The 14,608-nt window shown below is 31.1% G+C and overlaps 1 protein-coding gene across 5 annotated transcripts in view; it reads right to left on the bottom strand.

Annotated features, from left to right (window-relative positions):
* The window catches only part of raskol (Ras GTPase-activating protein raskol), a 679,447-nt gene that overhangs the window by 240,981 nt on the left and 423,858 nt on the right, over positions 1-14,608 (bottom strand). For 3 of the 5 annotated variants that reach the window (XM_075300488.1, XM_075300490.1, XM_075300489.1), the window contains exon 3: positions 725-799. The exons of the other annotated variants lie outside the window; for them this stretch is intronic. In XM_075300488.1, coding sequence (XP_075156603.1) covers positions 725-799 — 75 coding nt within the window. The remainder of the gene's footprint in view (positions 1-724; positions 800-14,608) is intronic. 5 annotated transcript variants of the gene reach the window in all.

The raw sequence follows: 14,608 nt of genomic DNA, 5'->3' as shown, positions 1-14,608 counted from the left end.
CAGGGGAACTAGAATCTGTTGGTGTGCCTCTGGCTACCTGCTAGCTCTTACTGCGTGAGAAGGCTGTCATGATGGCAAATGTTCGATGGGAGAATTGTAAGGGTTGTAACGACACCAAGCAAATATGGCCCCATTTAAACTTAAACCGCACACTAGATATGCTAGTGTTCTCGAGACGCCAGATATCACTCCTGATATCTGCTATAACGGGTCGCTGCCTGATAGGCGATTTTGCAAAAACTATTGGTGCGAAGTATAATGACTATTGTATGAGCTGTCATGATGCGGAGGAAAAGGAATCAATAAAACACCTCTTGTGTGAGTGTCCTGCATTTTGTGTAAGACGTAAGCAAATTTTAGGGGCATATAGCTTCAGATTACTAGCGGACCTGGAAAACGTTAACTTAAGCAGTTTGCTAATGTTTTTGGAACAATCTGGTTGGTTCAACAGAAGAAAATAATCGAGAAGGTTCAACGGTTAAAACTAGAAGTGCCCATATGTAATAGGTACTTTTAGTTAATGTGGTATCACAATGGACTGAATAGTCTAAGTGAGCCTGAATCTTAATCGGGCTGCCACTTTAACCTAACCTAACCTATATATTAAAATTTCGGACTACGCGTATTAATACAAAATGAAAATGGTTTTAAGTCATGTTTATATTTTGGATTAGCAGCAGATTTTCATTAATTTCTGTAAATTGTGGTAAAAAATCAAATTTACCTTCATTCAGCGACATATCATGTGTTATAGTGTTGTCGAAATGTATGCGTGGCAGGGTTTTCGATTTGTACTCACCTGAAATAGAAAAAGAGAAAAATATTGAAATTAAAACATGTACAACTTTTCGAAATAACTGTAATTATGATTAGTTCCAGTTGGCAAAAAGACAACTCTCTAAACTCCATAGATGCCAATAACCTTGACTAATAGGCGACAATAATTATGAAATGAGGGAAAACCGCAGGATTTGTCATTTATTCATGCTGGAGACAGCATGAGTGTGACAATATCTAAGGTAATTGAAACATCAACGCTACAACGATGATGCGGATGTCAGCGAAACCAAAATGAAAAACCACAGAAAAATTATGCATGAGTTTTTTTTGTCATTTTTCAAAAAGATCCACACAAAGAAACATCATTTAACACTGGTTTAAATGCTTTTGCTTGCATATGTGCCTTATATTGAAAAAACAATGAAACAAATATTGCAAGTATAAAATGGTCTGATATATGAGATGATGGATATGGTGTTGATGCCAATGATGTTTATGTCATACAGGCAAGCTGACAGAAGAGACCGTCCGTATCATGGAGACCATATGTTTAAAATACCATTGTTCTTGGAAGATGTGAAAAAAAAACAATTTGACTTGCCAAAACATTGGAATAATAAGCGGGTTTTATTCGACAATTAAAGAAGAATGAAACTTTAGATCACACTCTACTATATATCATACAATGTGAAGACTCCTTATGTGAGAGGCTTGATTAATAAACTTGGCAGCATTTTTTTGTGGGTATGAGGAAAATTATTCTCCCATTTTCATTTATCCTTCACCCTAAGATAATGAGCCCACAGTCTGTAGCAGCAAGTTCGCACCCATTGTTCAAACGTTTTCCGGAGACTGTCCGAAAAAGAGAGTAAAGAACCCAGAGATAAGTTGGGATCCCAGAAATATATTTGACCAAGTCTTTATTTCACACTCTACTATATATCAAACAGTGTGATGATGGGGGCTTGATTAATAAACTTGGCAGCATTTTTAAGGATATGAGGAAAATTACTCTCCCATTTTCATTTATCCCTCATGTGTGTGACCTAAGATAATGGGATCAAAGTCTGTAGCAGCAAGTTCGCACCCATTGTTCAAAAATTTTTCCGAGACTCTGCCTTCAACATACCTGAAGTGTTAAAAAGCAACTCTGGCAAAATACCTGTCAACTACTATTGTTCAAACTCTTTCCGGAATCTGTCCATAACAGATAGAGCAAAGAGGTCCCAAACCTACAAACCATTTTCTAGAAAGAAATTCACAATAATTTTTTGTTTGTTCCCAAAAACACACCTAATGTATTTACATGTACATGTACAGTGTATATTTACTGAAAATGTTTACTTCTTTTTGGGAGCAATGAAACATGTGCATGCATTTACTTCAATGGTCAGTGGGGCATTTAAGATAAATAAACTCATCATTATTTTTTGTTGCCATGTATGGTTTGCTCAATTTGCTCTTCTTTTATTTAGTTGTGTTAAAGCTAACAATGTAAAAAAGAAATAAAAAGAAAAACAAACGCCAGAATTCCATAAACTTTGCAAGAGATGATGGAAGAAAGATGAAGCTCATAAAAAAAATCCACACCACAAATTGAGACAACGCCAGTGCACCAGCATATAACATATATGGTGAAATGAGGCAAGACAACGCTTTAATAGATGGCGTCCTCTCAATTTGTTATTTAGTGAGTGTGTGTGCGTGTGAGTGAAAGACAAAACGATACCAAGGAAATGTCTAACGGCGTTACGGCTTTAACTAATCAAGTGTCAGAAAATATGTTGATTATGTTGTAATTTTTGTGGTGAAGATGAAGCATTCAAAGGGATTTAAAGCCAATTTCTTATATCCAAAACGAATGGTTTTATTCGACAAAACAATAAAAACAGCTGAAGTTAGAAAAAAATCAGCTTTTTCTTGACGTTTCACTCCAACAAAACCGTTCGAATATGAAAAAATGACAGTTAGTTTGACTTTTTCCAAAAGGATATCTAAGAAGACAATTTATTTCCTTGTTTTATACTAAATTAACGAAATTATCTCTTACCTAAAGATTATAGGAATATTGTGCCTCAAGTTGGGCGCCAATATAACACTTCTTCTTTACATCTTTTACTAAAAGCTCATAGGTATACAATAGAAAGGTCGAATAGAACCAAATTATCTATTCCATAGAAATGGAAGCCACCGAGGTACAATGGTTAGTATGCTCGTCGTGGGTTCAAACCCACATATAGCCCTATCCGTTTACGTTCTCTGGCCTTAGCGGACCACACACAAATACTATATGTAATTAATATATTTCACTCATTTGATTTTGGTGCCTAAATTTGGCCGTAAGATCGGCTAGGTCGCATCTTATGTACCCTCCACCATGGATTGTGTAAAACTTCTACTGCCAAGTTTCAAGTCGATAGCTTGTTTTGTTCGGAAGTTAGCAAGATTTCAACAGACGGACGGACGGAGATGCTTAGATCGACTCGGAATTTCGAATATACTTTATGGGTTCTTAGAGCAATATTTCGATGTGTTACAAACGGAATGACAAAGTTAACATACCCCCCATCCTATGGTGGAGGATATAATAACATAATCTAAAGAATATTAGCTGGTCACTTCAACACCAAAATAGGTATCTTATAGATTGCACTCATGTGATTACAGTGCCCCAAGTTGGGCGCCCATATAACGAATCTTCCCAGCAAAAAAATTTGTAAATTCTTCCAAAGGCACAACTTTAAAAGCACTTCCAGAAGATGCACTCCCAATGATGTTCTTTATTTTAACTAACCAGGAAGTTCTTTTAATTCAATTTTTTATAACTTGGTTTTTTCATACTTTTAATGGATAATTTTAACTTTTTTGTTTCAAATATGTTAAAAACAGAGTAAGAATTTATAAAATGGTGCAAATAATTTAAATTTTGTCGACAAAAATGCTAAATCCAATCTGAAAAAATTTTGAATTATTGAAAATATTTGAGGTCAAACGTTTCCGACAAGCGTTTATTTAACAAAATATCACAGAATTTTTTAATTTACATCGAAAAACATTGAATTCGGATCACACCTAAAGAAGTGATGCAAATTCAGTGCAAGGGCTGTTGAAATGGAGGACTTCCGTCCTATGACAAGCCCATGTTAAATTCATCGCTTCTGCGCCAAAATCTATAAAAATAACATTTTGACAAAATTTTCTCTAGGAATAAAATATTATCAAATTTTGACACAATTTTATTTTTTAATTTTTCCAAGGAATACAACGTTGACACAATTTTTGATAGAAATAAAATGTTGACAAAATTTTCTATAGAAATAATATTTCGAAATTTTCTATAGAAATCAAATATAGACAAAAACAAGTAAGGAAAGTCTAAAGTCGGGCGGGGCCGACTATATTATACCCTGCACCACTTTGTAGATCTAAATATTCGATACCATATCACATCCGTCAAATAAGTTGGGGGCTATATAAAGGTTTGCCCTAAATACATACATTTAAATATCACTCGATCTGGACAGAATTTGATAGACTTCTACAACTCTATAGACTCAAAATTTAAGTCGGCTAATGCACTAGGGTGGAACACAATATTAGTAAAAAATATGTGAAACATTTAAATCTGACGCAATTTTAAGGAAACTTCGCAAAAGTTTATTTATGAATTATCGATCGATATATATGTATTAGAAGTTTAGGAAAATTATAGTCATTTTTACAACTTTTCGACTAAGCAGTGGAGATTTTACAAGGAAAATGTTGGTATTTTGACCATTTTTGTCGAAATCAGAAAAACATATATATGGGAGCTATATCTGAAACGATTTCAACCAAATTTGGCACGCATGCGAATGCGAATTATACTCCCTGTGCAAAATTTCAACTAAATCGGAGTTAAAAATTGGCCTCTGTGGTCATATGAGTGTAAATCGGGCGAAAGCTATATATGGGAGATATATCCAAATCTGAACCGATTTCAACCAAATTTGGCAAGCATAGTTGCAATGCTAATTCTACTCCCTATGCAAAATTTCAACTAAATCGGAGCAAAAAATTGGCCTCTGTGGGCAAATGAGTGTAAATCGGGCGAAAGCTATATATGGGAGCTATATCTAAATCTGAACCGATTTGGCTGATATTTTGCAAGTTTTTCGAGACCCATAAATATTACAGAATTTGAGGAAGATCGGTTGATATACACGCCAATTAAGACCAGATCGGTGAAAAATATATATGGCAGCTATATCTAAATCTGAACCGATTTTTTCCAAAATCAATAGGGATCGTCTTTGAGCCGAAACAGGACCCTATACCAAATTTTAGGACAATCGGACTAAAACTGCGAGCTGTACTTTGCACACAAAAATACCTCAACAGACAGACAGACAGACGGACATCGCTAAATCGACTCAGAATTTAATTCTAAGCCGATCCGTATACTAAAAGGTTGGTCTATGATTACTCCTTCTTGGCGTTACATACAAATGCACAAACTTATTATACCCTGTACCACAGTAGCGGTGAAGGGTATAAAAAAACAACAACAACAAAACAAAACGAATGAAAGAAGAGGAAGCACGCTCAAAATAAACCCAGCCAACTGCACTCAAATCGATGATTTGACGGTGGCAAAGGAAAAGAGAGATGCTTGTACGAATTTATTTCGGCATAAGCCGGCTATCATGTAAAACCTTTTTTCGGAAGGTTCAAGTGTGGTTCATTGTTGGGTTTAATGAACTGCCTGAATTTATTCTGATAATTGGTTGATAGTTTTGCTGCAAGTAGAGGATTCTGATGAGGAATGTGGTAATTCCGAAACCTGCGTCCATCCAACCATCTTGCAGTCTATAGGGCTTTGCCCAAATAAATTTGACAAACATTATTTTCCTCTGTTGGTTAAGCTACACTTGTAGTTTAGTCAGTAAAAATTTTACAAAATTTTCTCTGGGAATAAAATGTTAACGAAATTTTCCTTGGAATAAAATGTTAACGAAATTTTCTCTAGGAATAAAATTTTTACAAAATTTTCTACAAAAATAAAATTTTGACAAAATTTTTCCTAGGAATAAAATTTTGACAAAATTCTTGATATAGATAAAATGTTGACAAAATTTTCGATAGAAATAAAATTTCGACAACATTTTTATAGAAATTAAATATAGACAAAATTTTCTATAGAAATAAAAATTTAAAAAAAAAAAATCTCTAAAATGTTAACGAAATTTTCCTTGGAATAAAATGTTGACAAAATTTCCTCTAGGAATAAAATTTTTACAAAATTTTCTATAAAAGTAAAATTTTGACAAAATTTTCTATAGTTATACAATTTTGACAAAGAAATAAAATTTTGACAAAATTTTTCCTAAGAATAAAATTTTGACAAAATTTTTGATATAAATAAAATGTTGACAAAATTTTCTCTAGGAATAAAATTTTTACAAAATTTTCTATAAAAATAAAATGTTGAGAAAATTTTCTAAAGTAATACAACTTTGACAAAGAAATAAAATTTTGACAAAATTTTTCCTAGGAATAAAATTTTGACAAAATTCTTGATATAGATAAAATGTTGACAAAATTTTCTATAGAAATAACATTTCGACAACATTTTTATAGAAATTAAATATAGACAAAATTTTCTATAGAAATAAAAATTTTAAAAAATTTTCTCTGGGAATAAAATGTGAACGAAATTTTCCTTGGAATAAAATGTTGACAAAATTTCCTCTAGGAATAAAATTTTTACAAAATTTTCTATAGTTATACAATTTTGACAAAGAAATAAAATTTTGACAAAATTTTTCCTAAGAATAAAATTTTGACAAAATTTTTGATATAAATAAAATGTTGACAAAATTTTCTCTAGGAATAAAATTTTTACAAAATTTTCTATAAAAATAAAATGTTGAGAAAATTTTCTAAAGTAATACAACTTTGACAAAGAAATACAATTTTGACAAAATTTTTCCTAGGAATAAAATTTTGACAAAATTTTTGATATAAATAAAATGTTGACAAAATTTTCTATAGAAATAAAATTTAGGCAACATTTTCTATAGAAATTAAATATAGACAAAAGTTTCTATAGACATACAAATTTGGCAAAATTTTCTCTGGGAATAAAATGTTGACGAAATATTCCTTGGAATAAAATGTTGACAAAATTTTCTCAAGGAATAAAATTTTTACAAAATTTTCTTCCTATAGAAAATTTTCTCTAGGAATAAAATTTTGAAAATTTTTTTAAAAAAATTTTTCCCTAAAAAAAAAGTGACAATATTTACAATATTTTTTCTAGGAATTTCGACAAAATTATCTATAGAAATAAAATTTCGACGACATTTTCTCAAGGAATAAAAAAAATAAATAAATCAGTTCTTTCGAAGAAACATTTTTTTTTTCATAAAACCACAACAGTGTTAGAAAAAACTGCAAAATAAGATGTTTTTATTTGGTAGTTTGTTAATAAATTTTTCTTCAAATTTTGAAACCGATGCAACCAATGCAGAAAAGATTTTTTTCGTTTTTTCTTTTAATAAATTCCTGCTGACTGTATTTTTTAAAAACACAAATTATTCTACATTTTTTTTTGGTAAAATACAAAGAGCTAATAATTCTAATAAAATACTCATTCAATTTCAATTTAGTCTATTTTCCCACAGACTTTGTAATTGTTGAAATTGACTCAATATCTCTTCGAAAAACTTCCATCAATATTCCATAATTTATCTACACCCACAATTCTTCATAAAAGACTATACAAAAAAAAAAAACAAATCTTGGTCATCTAAGGAAACCTGCTAATTTGCATTCAAAGTGATTTTCGTTTTATTCATCATAATTTCCTAAATCAAATAATCCGTTACACTCAAGCGAAAAAGTGAGGTCATCATTATGTTTGAAGCTTCATACAATTCCCTCTCGAATTGTATAGGCGGCGGCAAGTCAAGTGGTTACTGCCATTTTGCATAAAGATGTGCTTCAATGCTTGTGCGGCTCAAATTGTATTTGACCGCATTCCAGTATTACACTTTTTACCTCTTGCCTACATTACACTTGTCTACAATTTGCGAAAAAAAACATTATTTACAAATTTCAAGAGAAGTGTTTCTTCTTGTTTTTTTTATTCTTGCTTAGCACTTGTGCTTATTTAAAAATAATGCAAAAAAATCCCCATTAAAATCAATTGAAGAAAAAGGCAATGGAAAAAAATGAGCCACAATATGCTGGCAAATTACGAGTGTGGCTATTGTAAATAAACAAAAAAGAAACCGGGGGAAATAAATAAATTCTGAGAGAATAAATACAGCTAAAAAACATTAAGAAAATGACGCCATCACATGTGAAAAATTAAACTGCAGTAAGAAACTCTGGTGACAAACAATTTGTATCTCATGAATACTAATAAAACTTTGATGCACTATTAGTATTATTATTATCATTATTATTGCTTAGATAAAAGCGAAGATGTGTTTGAAGAAAAATAATAAAAAAAACACACAAATAAATTAAGATGTCACTGTGGCTGTTGTCACAGTGGGTGGTAGATGTAAGCTAAAGAAGAAATATAAAAATTATACATATAACTAAAACAGAGTTTGTACATTTAAATTCCTAGACCTTATAAATATTGCGATGGCAATTTCTAATAAAATGAAATTTCTCTTTAAGAGAAATATTATGTTTAGAGTTGTAAAGGAATCTGGGAATTTCTTAGCTTTTATGGCTCCTCCATTAAAAACTAAAGATGGGGTAAAATGGTTGGTCTTTATTTCACATCGTCAAAACCGTGTATACTGCGGTTCAGCGTTACCGTTGAGATTTTTCAAGATTTCGAAACACAACACCAGGACTGCTATGATCGTTTTCCAAATGCTCGAGAAATGAAAATGGGAGTTCGGTTACCATGTATTTATAAACGAAAATGTACTTAATTCAATAGTTATAATTTAAGGGTAGATCAATATGTAGGTGAATGAACCATCATCATCATCATTTCGATATTTATGGGATATATTGTCCAAATCAGTGATTAAAATTGATAGCGAAGCACAACTTTGATTCCTTACGAAATTATTTCACAATTGTTGAAAAATGTGTTAGCCAATCTGAATAAAATTATAAGTTAAAACTATGTCCGTTTCTCATCTAAATACTCCATTTGCAACCTATTGTGTGCCGAAATAAAGAGGAGAATAGTTTTCTTTTTTAACTTTTGACGATTCGCTGTGCTTCTTTGTTAATGATGTGGAAATAAAAAAAAAATTGGGGACGTGATGGGGATTTCCCCATGAAAATCACGTCACCAACTAAGAAATTTCATACCCATCCACGATAAAATATCCCCGTTACTGGGAACATTGTTTGACATTAACAGTTCAAGACAGAAACCCGTTTCCCGTTGCTACAGCAAATTTTCCTTGCCTATTTTCAGACGTCACAATTGTCAGCTTCCTATCATAGTGATTTGAGAAGGAAAAAGTGTTTAAAATTATAGTATTAGACGCACTACTCGTAGTTCGATTTTATTCAAGGCAATGATCACATCACCGGTATTTTTTAAACGATCCCTAATCAAAATATACAAAAACTATTGTACTAAAAAGAAATTAATTAAAACGTGGTACAACACAGTAGAAAAATGTAAAAAGTATGGAATTCAGTGACAAAAAAAAAGTTTCACAAAAGTTTTAACGTTTAAAAAATCTGCAAGTGTCACATCTGCAATTAAAACGACACAACGGAAAAAGTACTACACACAAAACAATTTTTTTTCTGATTCAATCACGAAATTAATTGATCCAATTAATTTTTAATTGAAATGTCTTCAATCACAGAAATGATAGTATCAATTAAAAAAATAATTGAAGGTCAATTAAAAAGTTAATTGATCCAATTAAAAATTTAATTGATACTATTATTTTTGTGATTGATTTTTGTTTCAATTAAAAAAGTTTTTTGCATTAATTAAATTTTTAATTGAATATTTTTTAAAATTTAATTAAAATTTTAATTGAAAAAATTTACGTGAAATTTTTTTGTGTGTACGGTTAAAACTACCCAGCAAAAAAGTCGTTACTTTCAATTTACGTACAAAATTTTCTATAGAAGTAAAATTTTGGTAACATATAGAAATAAATTTTTGGAAAAAAAATTTAGGCAACATTTTATATAGAAATAAAAATTTGGCATTATTTTCTATATACATACAAATTTGGCATTATTTTCTATATACATAAAAATTTGGCAATATTTTCTATAGAAATAAAATCTTTAAATTTTGGCAAATATTTATAGAAATATTCCAATATTATATAGAAATAAAATTTTAAAATTTTTGGCAAATATTTTTATAGAAATAATATTTTGGGAACATTTTCTATAGAAATAAAATTTAGACAAATTTTTCCATAGAATTACAAATTTAGCAAAATTTTCTATATAAATGAAAATTTGGCAATATTTTCTGTAGAAATAAAATTTTGGCAAAATTTTCTATAGAAATTAAATTTCTGTAGAAATCAAATTTTGACAAAATTTTTTATCAAAATACAATTTTAGCAAAATTTCTCTTAGAAATAAAATTTTGACAAAATGTACATAGAAATAAAAATCTGCAAGTGTCAAATCTACAACTGAAACGGCACAACGGAAAAACTACCACGGTTAACTATCCAGCAAAAAAGTCATTACTTTCAATTAACATCGAAAATTTTCTATAGAAAACAAATTTTGGCAAAATATAGAAATAAAATTTAGGCAAAATATAGAAAAAAATGTTGCCAAAATATAGACATAAAACGTTGGCAAAATTTTTTCAGAAATAAAATTTTGGGAACATTTTCTATAGAAATAAAATTTTGGCAAAATTTTCTATAGAAATACAATTTTGGCAAAATTTTCTATAGAAATTAAATTTTGGCAAAATTTTTTATAGAAATACAATTTTGGCAAAATTTTCTGTAGAAATACAATTTTGGCAAAATTTTCTATAGAATAAAATTTTAACAGAAACTTCTATAGAAATAAAATTTTGACAAAATTTTCTATAGAAATAAAATTTTGGAAAAATTTTTTGTAGAAAAAAAATTTCTGTAAAAAAAAAAAATTCACAAAATTTTTTATCAAAATACTATTTTAGCAAAATTTGACAAAATGTGACAAAATAAAAATAATAAAATAAAAATAAAATTTTGGCACAATTTTCCATAAAAATAAAATTTAAGCAAAATCTTCTATAGAAGTAAATTTTTCGTAAAGTTATCTATAGAAATAAAATTTTGACAAAAATTTCTATATAAATAAAATGTTGACAAAATTGTCTATAGAAATAAAATTTTGAACACATTTTCTATAGAAATAAAATTTTGACAAAATGTCCGCCTTGCATACACAAGGTCGTGGGTTCGATTCCTGCTTCGACCGAACACCAAAACGTTTTTCAGCGGTGGATTATCCCACCTCAGTAATGCTGGTGACATTTCTGAGGGTTTCAAATCTTCTCTAAGTGGTTTCACTGCAATGTGGAACGCAGTTCGGACTCGGCTATAAAAAGGAGGTTCCTTGTCATAGAGCTTAACATCCAATCGGGCAGCACTCAGTGATAAGAGAGAAGTTCACCAATGTGGTATCACAATGGACTGAATAGTCTAAGTGAGCCTGATACATCGGGCTGCCACCTAACCTAACCTAATCTAACCTAGCGGCCATATACTAGTGCAATGTACCAAATTTCACCACGTACCAAATTGCAACCGGGTCGGATGAATTTTGCTCCTCTAATAGCTCTGGAGGTCAAATCTGGGGATCGGTTTAAATGGGGGTTTTATATAATTAAGACCGGAATGTACCAATTTTTGCATGGTTGTTAGAGACCATATACTAACACCACGTACCAAATTTCAACCGGATCGGGTAAATTTTGCTCTTCCAAGGCGCTCCGAGGGTCAAATCTGTGGAATGGGTTTATATGGGGGCTGCATATAATTATGGACCGATAGGACCAATTTTTGCATGGTTGTTAAAGACCATATACTAACACCATGTACCAAATTTCAACCGAATCGGATGAATTTTGCTCATCCATGAGGCTCCGGAGGTCAAATCTGGGGTTCGGTTTATATGAGGGCTATATATAATTATGAACCGATGTGAACCAAAGTTTGCATGGTTGGTGGAGACCATATACCAACACCATGTACCAAATTTCAGCCGGATCGGATGAAATTTGCTTCTCTTAGAGGCTCCGCAAGCCAAATCGGGGGATCGGTTTATATGGGGGCTATATATAATTAAGGACCGATGTTGACCAATTTTTGCATAGTTGTTAGAGACTATATACTTACACCATGTACCAAATTTCAGCTGGATCGGATAAAACTTGCTTCTCTTAGAGGCTCCGCAAGCCAAATCTAGGGATCGGTTTATATGGGGGCTATATATAATTATGGGCCGATTTGGACCAATTTTTGCATGGTTGTGAGAGATCATATACTTACACCATGTACCCAAGAGGCTCCGCAAGCCAAATCTGAGCGTCGGTTTATATGGGAACTATACGTAAAAGTGGTCTGATATGGGCCATTTGCAATACCATCCGACTTACATCAATAACAACTACTTGTGCCAAGTTTCAAGTCGATAGTTTGTTTCGTGCGGAAGTTAGCGTGATTTCAACAGACGGACGCACGGACATGCTCAGATCGACTCAGAATTTCACAACGACCCAGAATATATATATACTTTATGGGGTCTTAGAGCAATATTTCGATGTGTTACAAACGGAATGACAAAGTTTGTAACACTTTATGGTGGAGGGTATAAAAATTTGGCAAAATTTTCTATGTACATAAAATTTTGACAAACTTTTCTATAGAAATAAAATTTTGGCAAAATTCTATGTAGATATAAAATTTTGGCAAATTTTTTTGTAGAAAAAGTTGTGAAAAAGTTTCTATGACAAAGTTAATATACCCCCCATCCTATGGTGGAGGGTATGAAAATTTGACAAAATTTTCTATAAAAATAAAATTGGGGCAAAATTTTCTATAAAAATAAAATTTTGGCAAAATTTTATGTAGAAATAAAATTTTGGCATATTTTTTGTAGAAAAATTTTCTAGAGAAATATAATTTAAACTAAATTTTTTATGTCAATAAAGATTGACAAAAATTTCATCAAATACTTCAAAATAATTTTATTTTTAAATTTGGTAGATTTTTGGTAAAATATTCTTAAAATTTTGGTAAATTATTTTTGGCACCATGTATTTTAACCTTTGTGTTCAAATTTACAGGCGGTTTTACATAGGTGTAGTCATGCTCAAGGGCTACAGTGTAATATAAAATTAGTTTTAAAGATTATAGAATAAATCAAGGATACGTTCTTACCACAAAAAAATATATACTAAATTGAGGCTTGTTGCTTCAGAGACACTAGGAATATTTTTGGCGCCCGATCTTACATTTTATTTTCTTATAAAAAGGCTCATATAAAGATCCTCAGTAGGGTTTTCTTTTTCCCGGACTTTTTGCATTCCCGGGAAAGCGGGAATTTTTTTTCGAATTTCCCGGGATCCCGGTCAAAGGGAAACCTGCTTTGATGTGGAATACATTTGAATAAATTAGAAATCGCCTAAAGCTACGGTTATAAGGCGCTCTGTGGATAGCTAACAATATATATTATGTTGTTCTCTTATATCAGCCATAAATCATACTAAACTACGAAATATTTTTTTATTACAAAATATTTTGACAATGGTTAAGGCAGTCTCTTTCAGAAAGGAACTATTAATATAGTGGGATTTTTTGTAACACTAAAAAACTGTTGGGAAATGAAAGAAACTTATTTCGATTTCACCATCGTTAAACTGGTCAATAAATGCACATGTGCAGCCAATATTCCCAAAAGGGAAACACTACCATGTAATACGACATTCACATTACACTTCCAAAATACACTTTAACTAGATTTCAGTTGTCGTATGCTTTAAACCCCAATTTTAATAGATTTCAAGCCTAATGTGTATAAGGAATAACTATCTTAAAAAAAGTTGGAATTTTCTTATTTCATAACAAACATCCTTGCAATAATTATGAAATTTTGAAATTATACAATTGCCAACGTGAGTTACATAAGCTAAAATGTCCCGTTGTTTTTACAGGTTTACTCAGTCTACCAGTCTATCGAAATGTCGGTTTACAGAGAGCTCGAGCTCTTTTCTATCAATAATTCATTAATTGGAGAAATATGACATTCATAAATTAGGAAGTGCAAACTTCTTTTTAACAATTGGGAGCCCGTTGGATTCTGGATTAGAACCCACGACTATGTATGTTGCACAAGGCAACTACTACGACTTGGTACCATAGTTATTCATATTACACTTCCAAAATCCACTTTGTTATTTGGAGTAATTGACATTTTCGTTTTTGGATCTATCTAGTTGTGGTTTTACAGTATCGGCTTCTGAACCAGTTTGTTCGCAAATCTGAGAAAGGCTCTCGGTATATTATCCATTAATTGAATCCATGATTTTTTCATTAACTAACAATTATTTTTCTTCTTCTAAGGAGAGCAAAAAGTCTGTTTATAGCAACATCCCAAAGTAAAGGCTTTTAGAAATTTCTCTTATTCCCATAACTTTAAATATTAGTTTGCCCTAGAACCCTACGCCTTTTCGTTAGAATCGTCAACTTTTCACTATGGAATATCAATTTTAATTTAGTTTCTACAAATCTATATCTAGTTTCTGATCGATAAAAATCCAATTCATACCTAATTTACAATTGGAGATATTACCTGTAGTCTAAACATCTAACATAGT

This window comes from Haematobia irritans, chromosome 3 (genome assembly GCF_050003625.1).
Source record: "Haematobia irritans isolate KBUSLIRL chromosome 3, ASM5000362v1, whole genome shotgun sequence".
NCBI lineage: Eukaryota > Metazoa > Arthropoda > Insecta > Diptera > Muscidae > Haematobia > Haematobia irritans.
The sequence above is the reverse complement of the archived record's forward strand: the minus strand, read 5'-3'. Positions and strand labels throughout refer to the sequence as shown.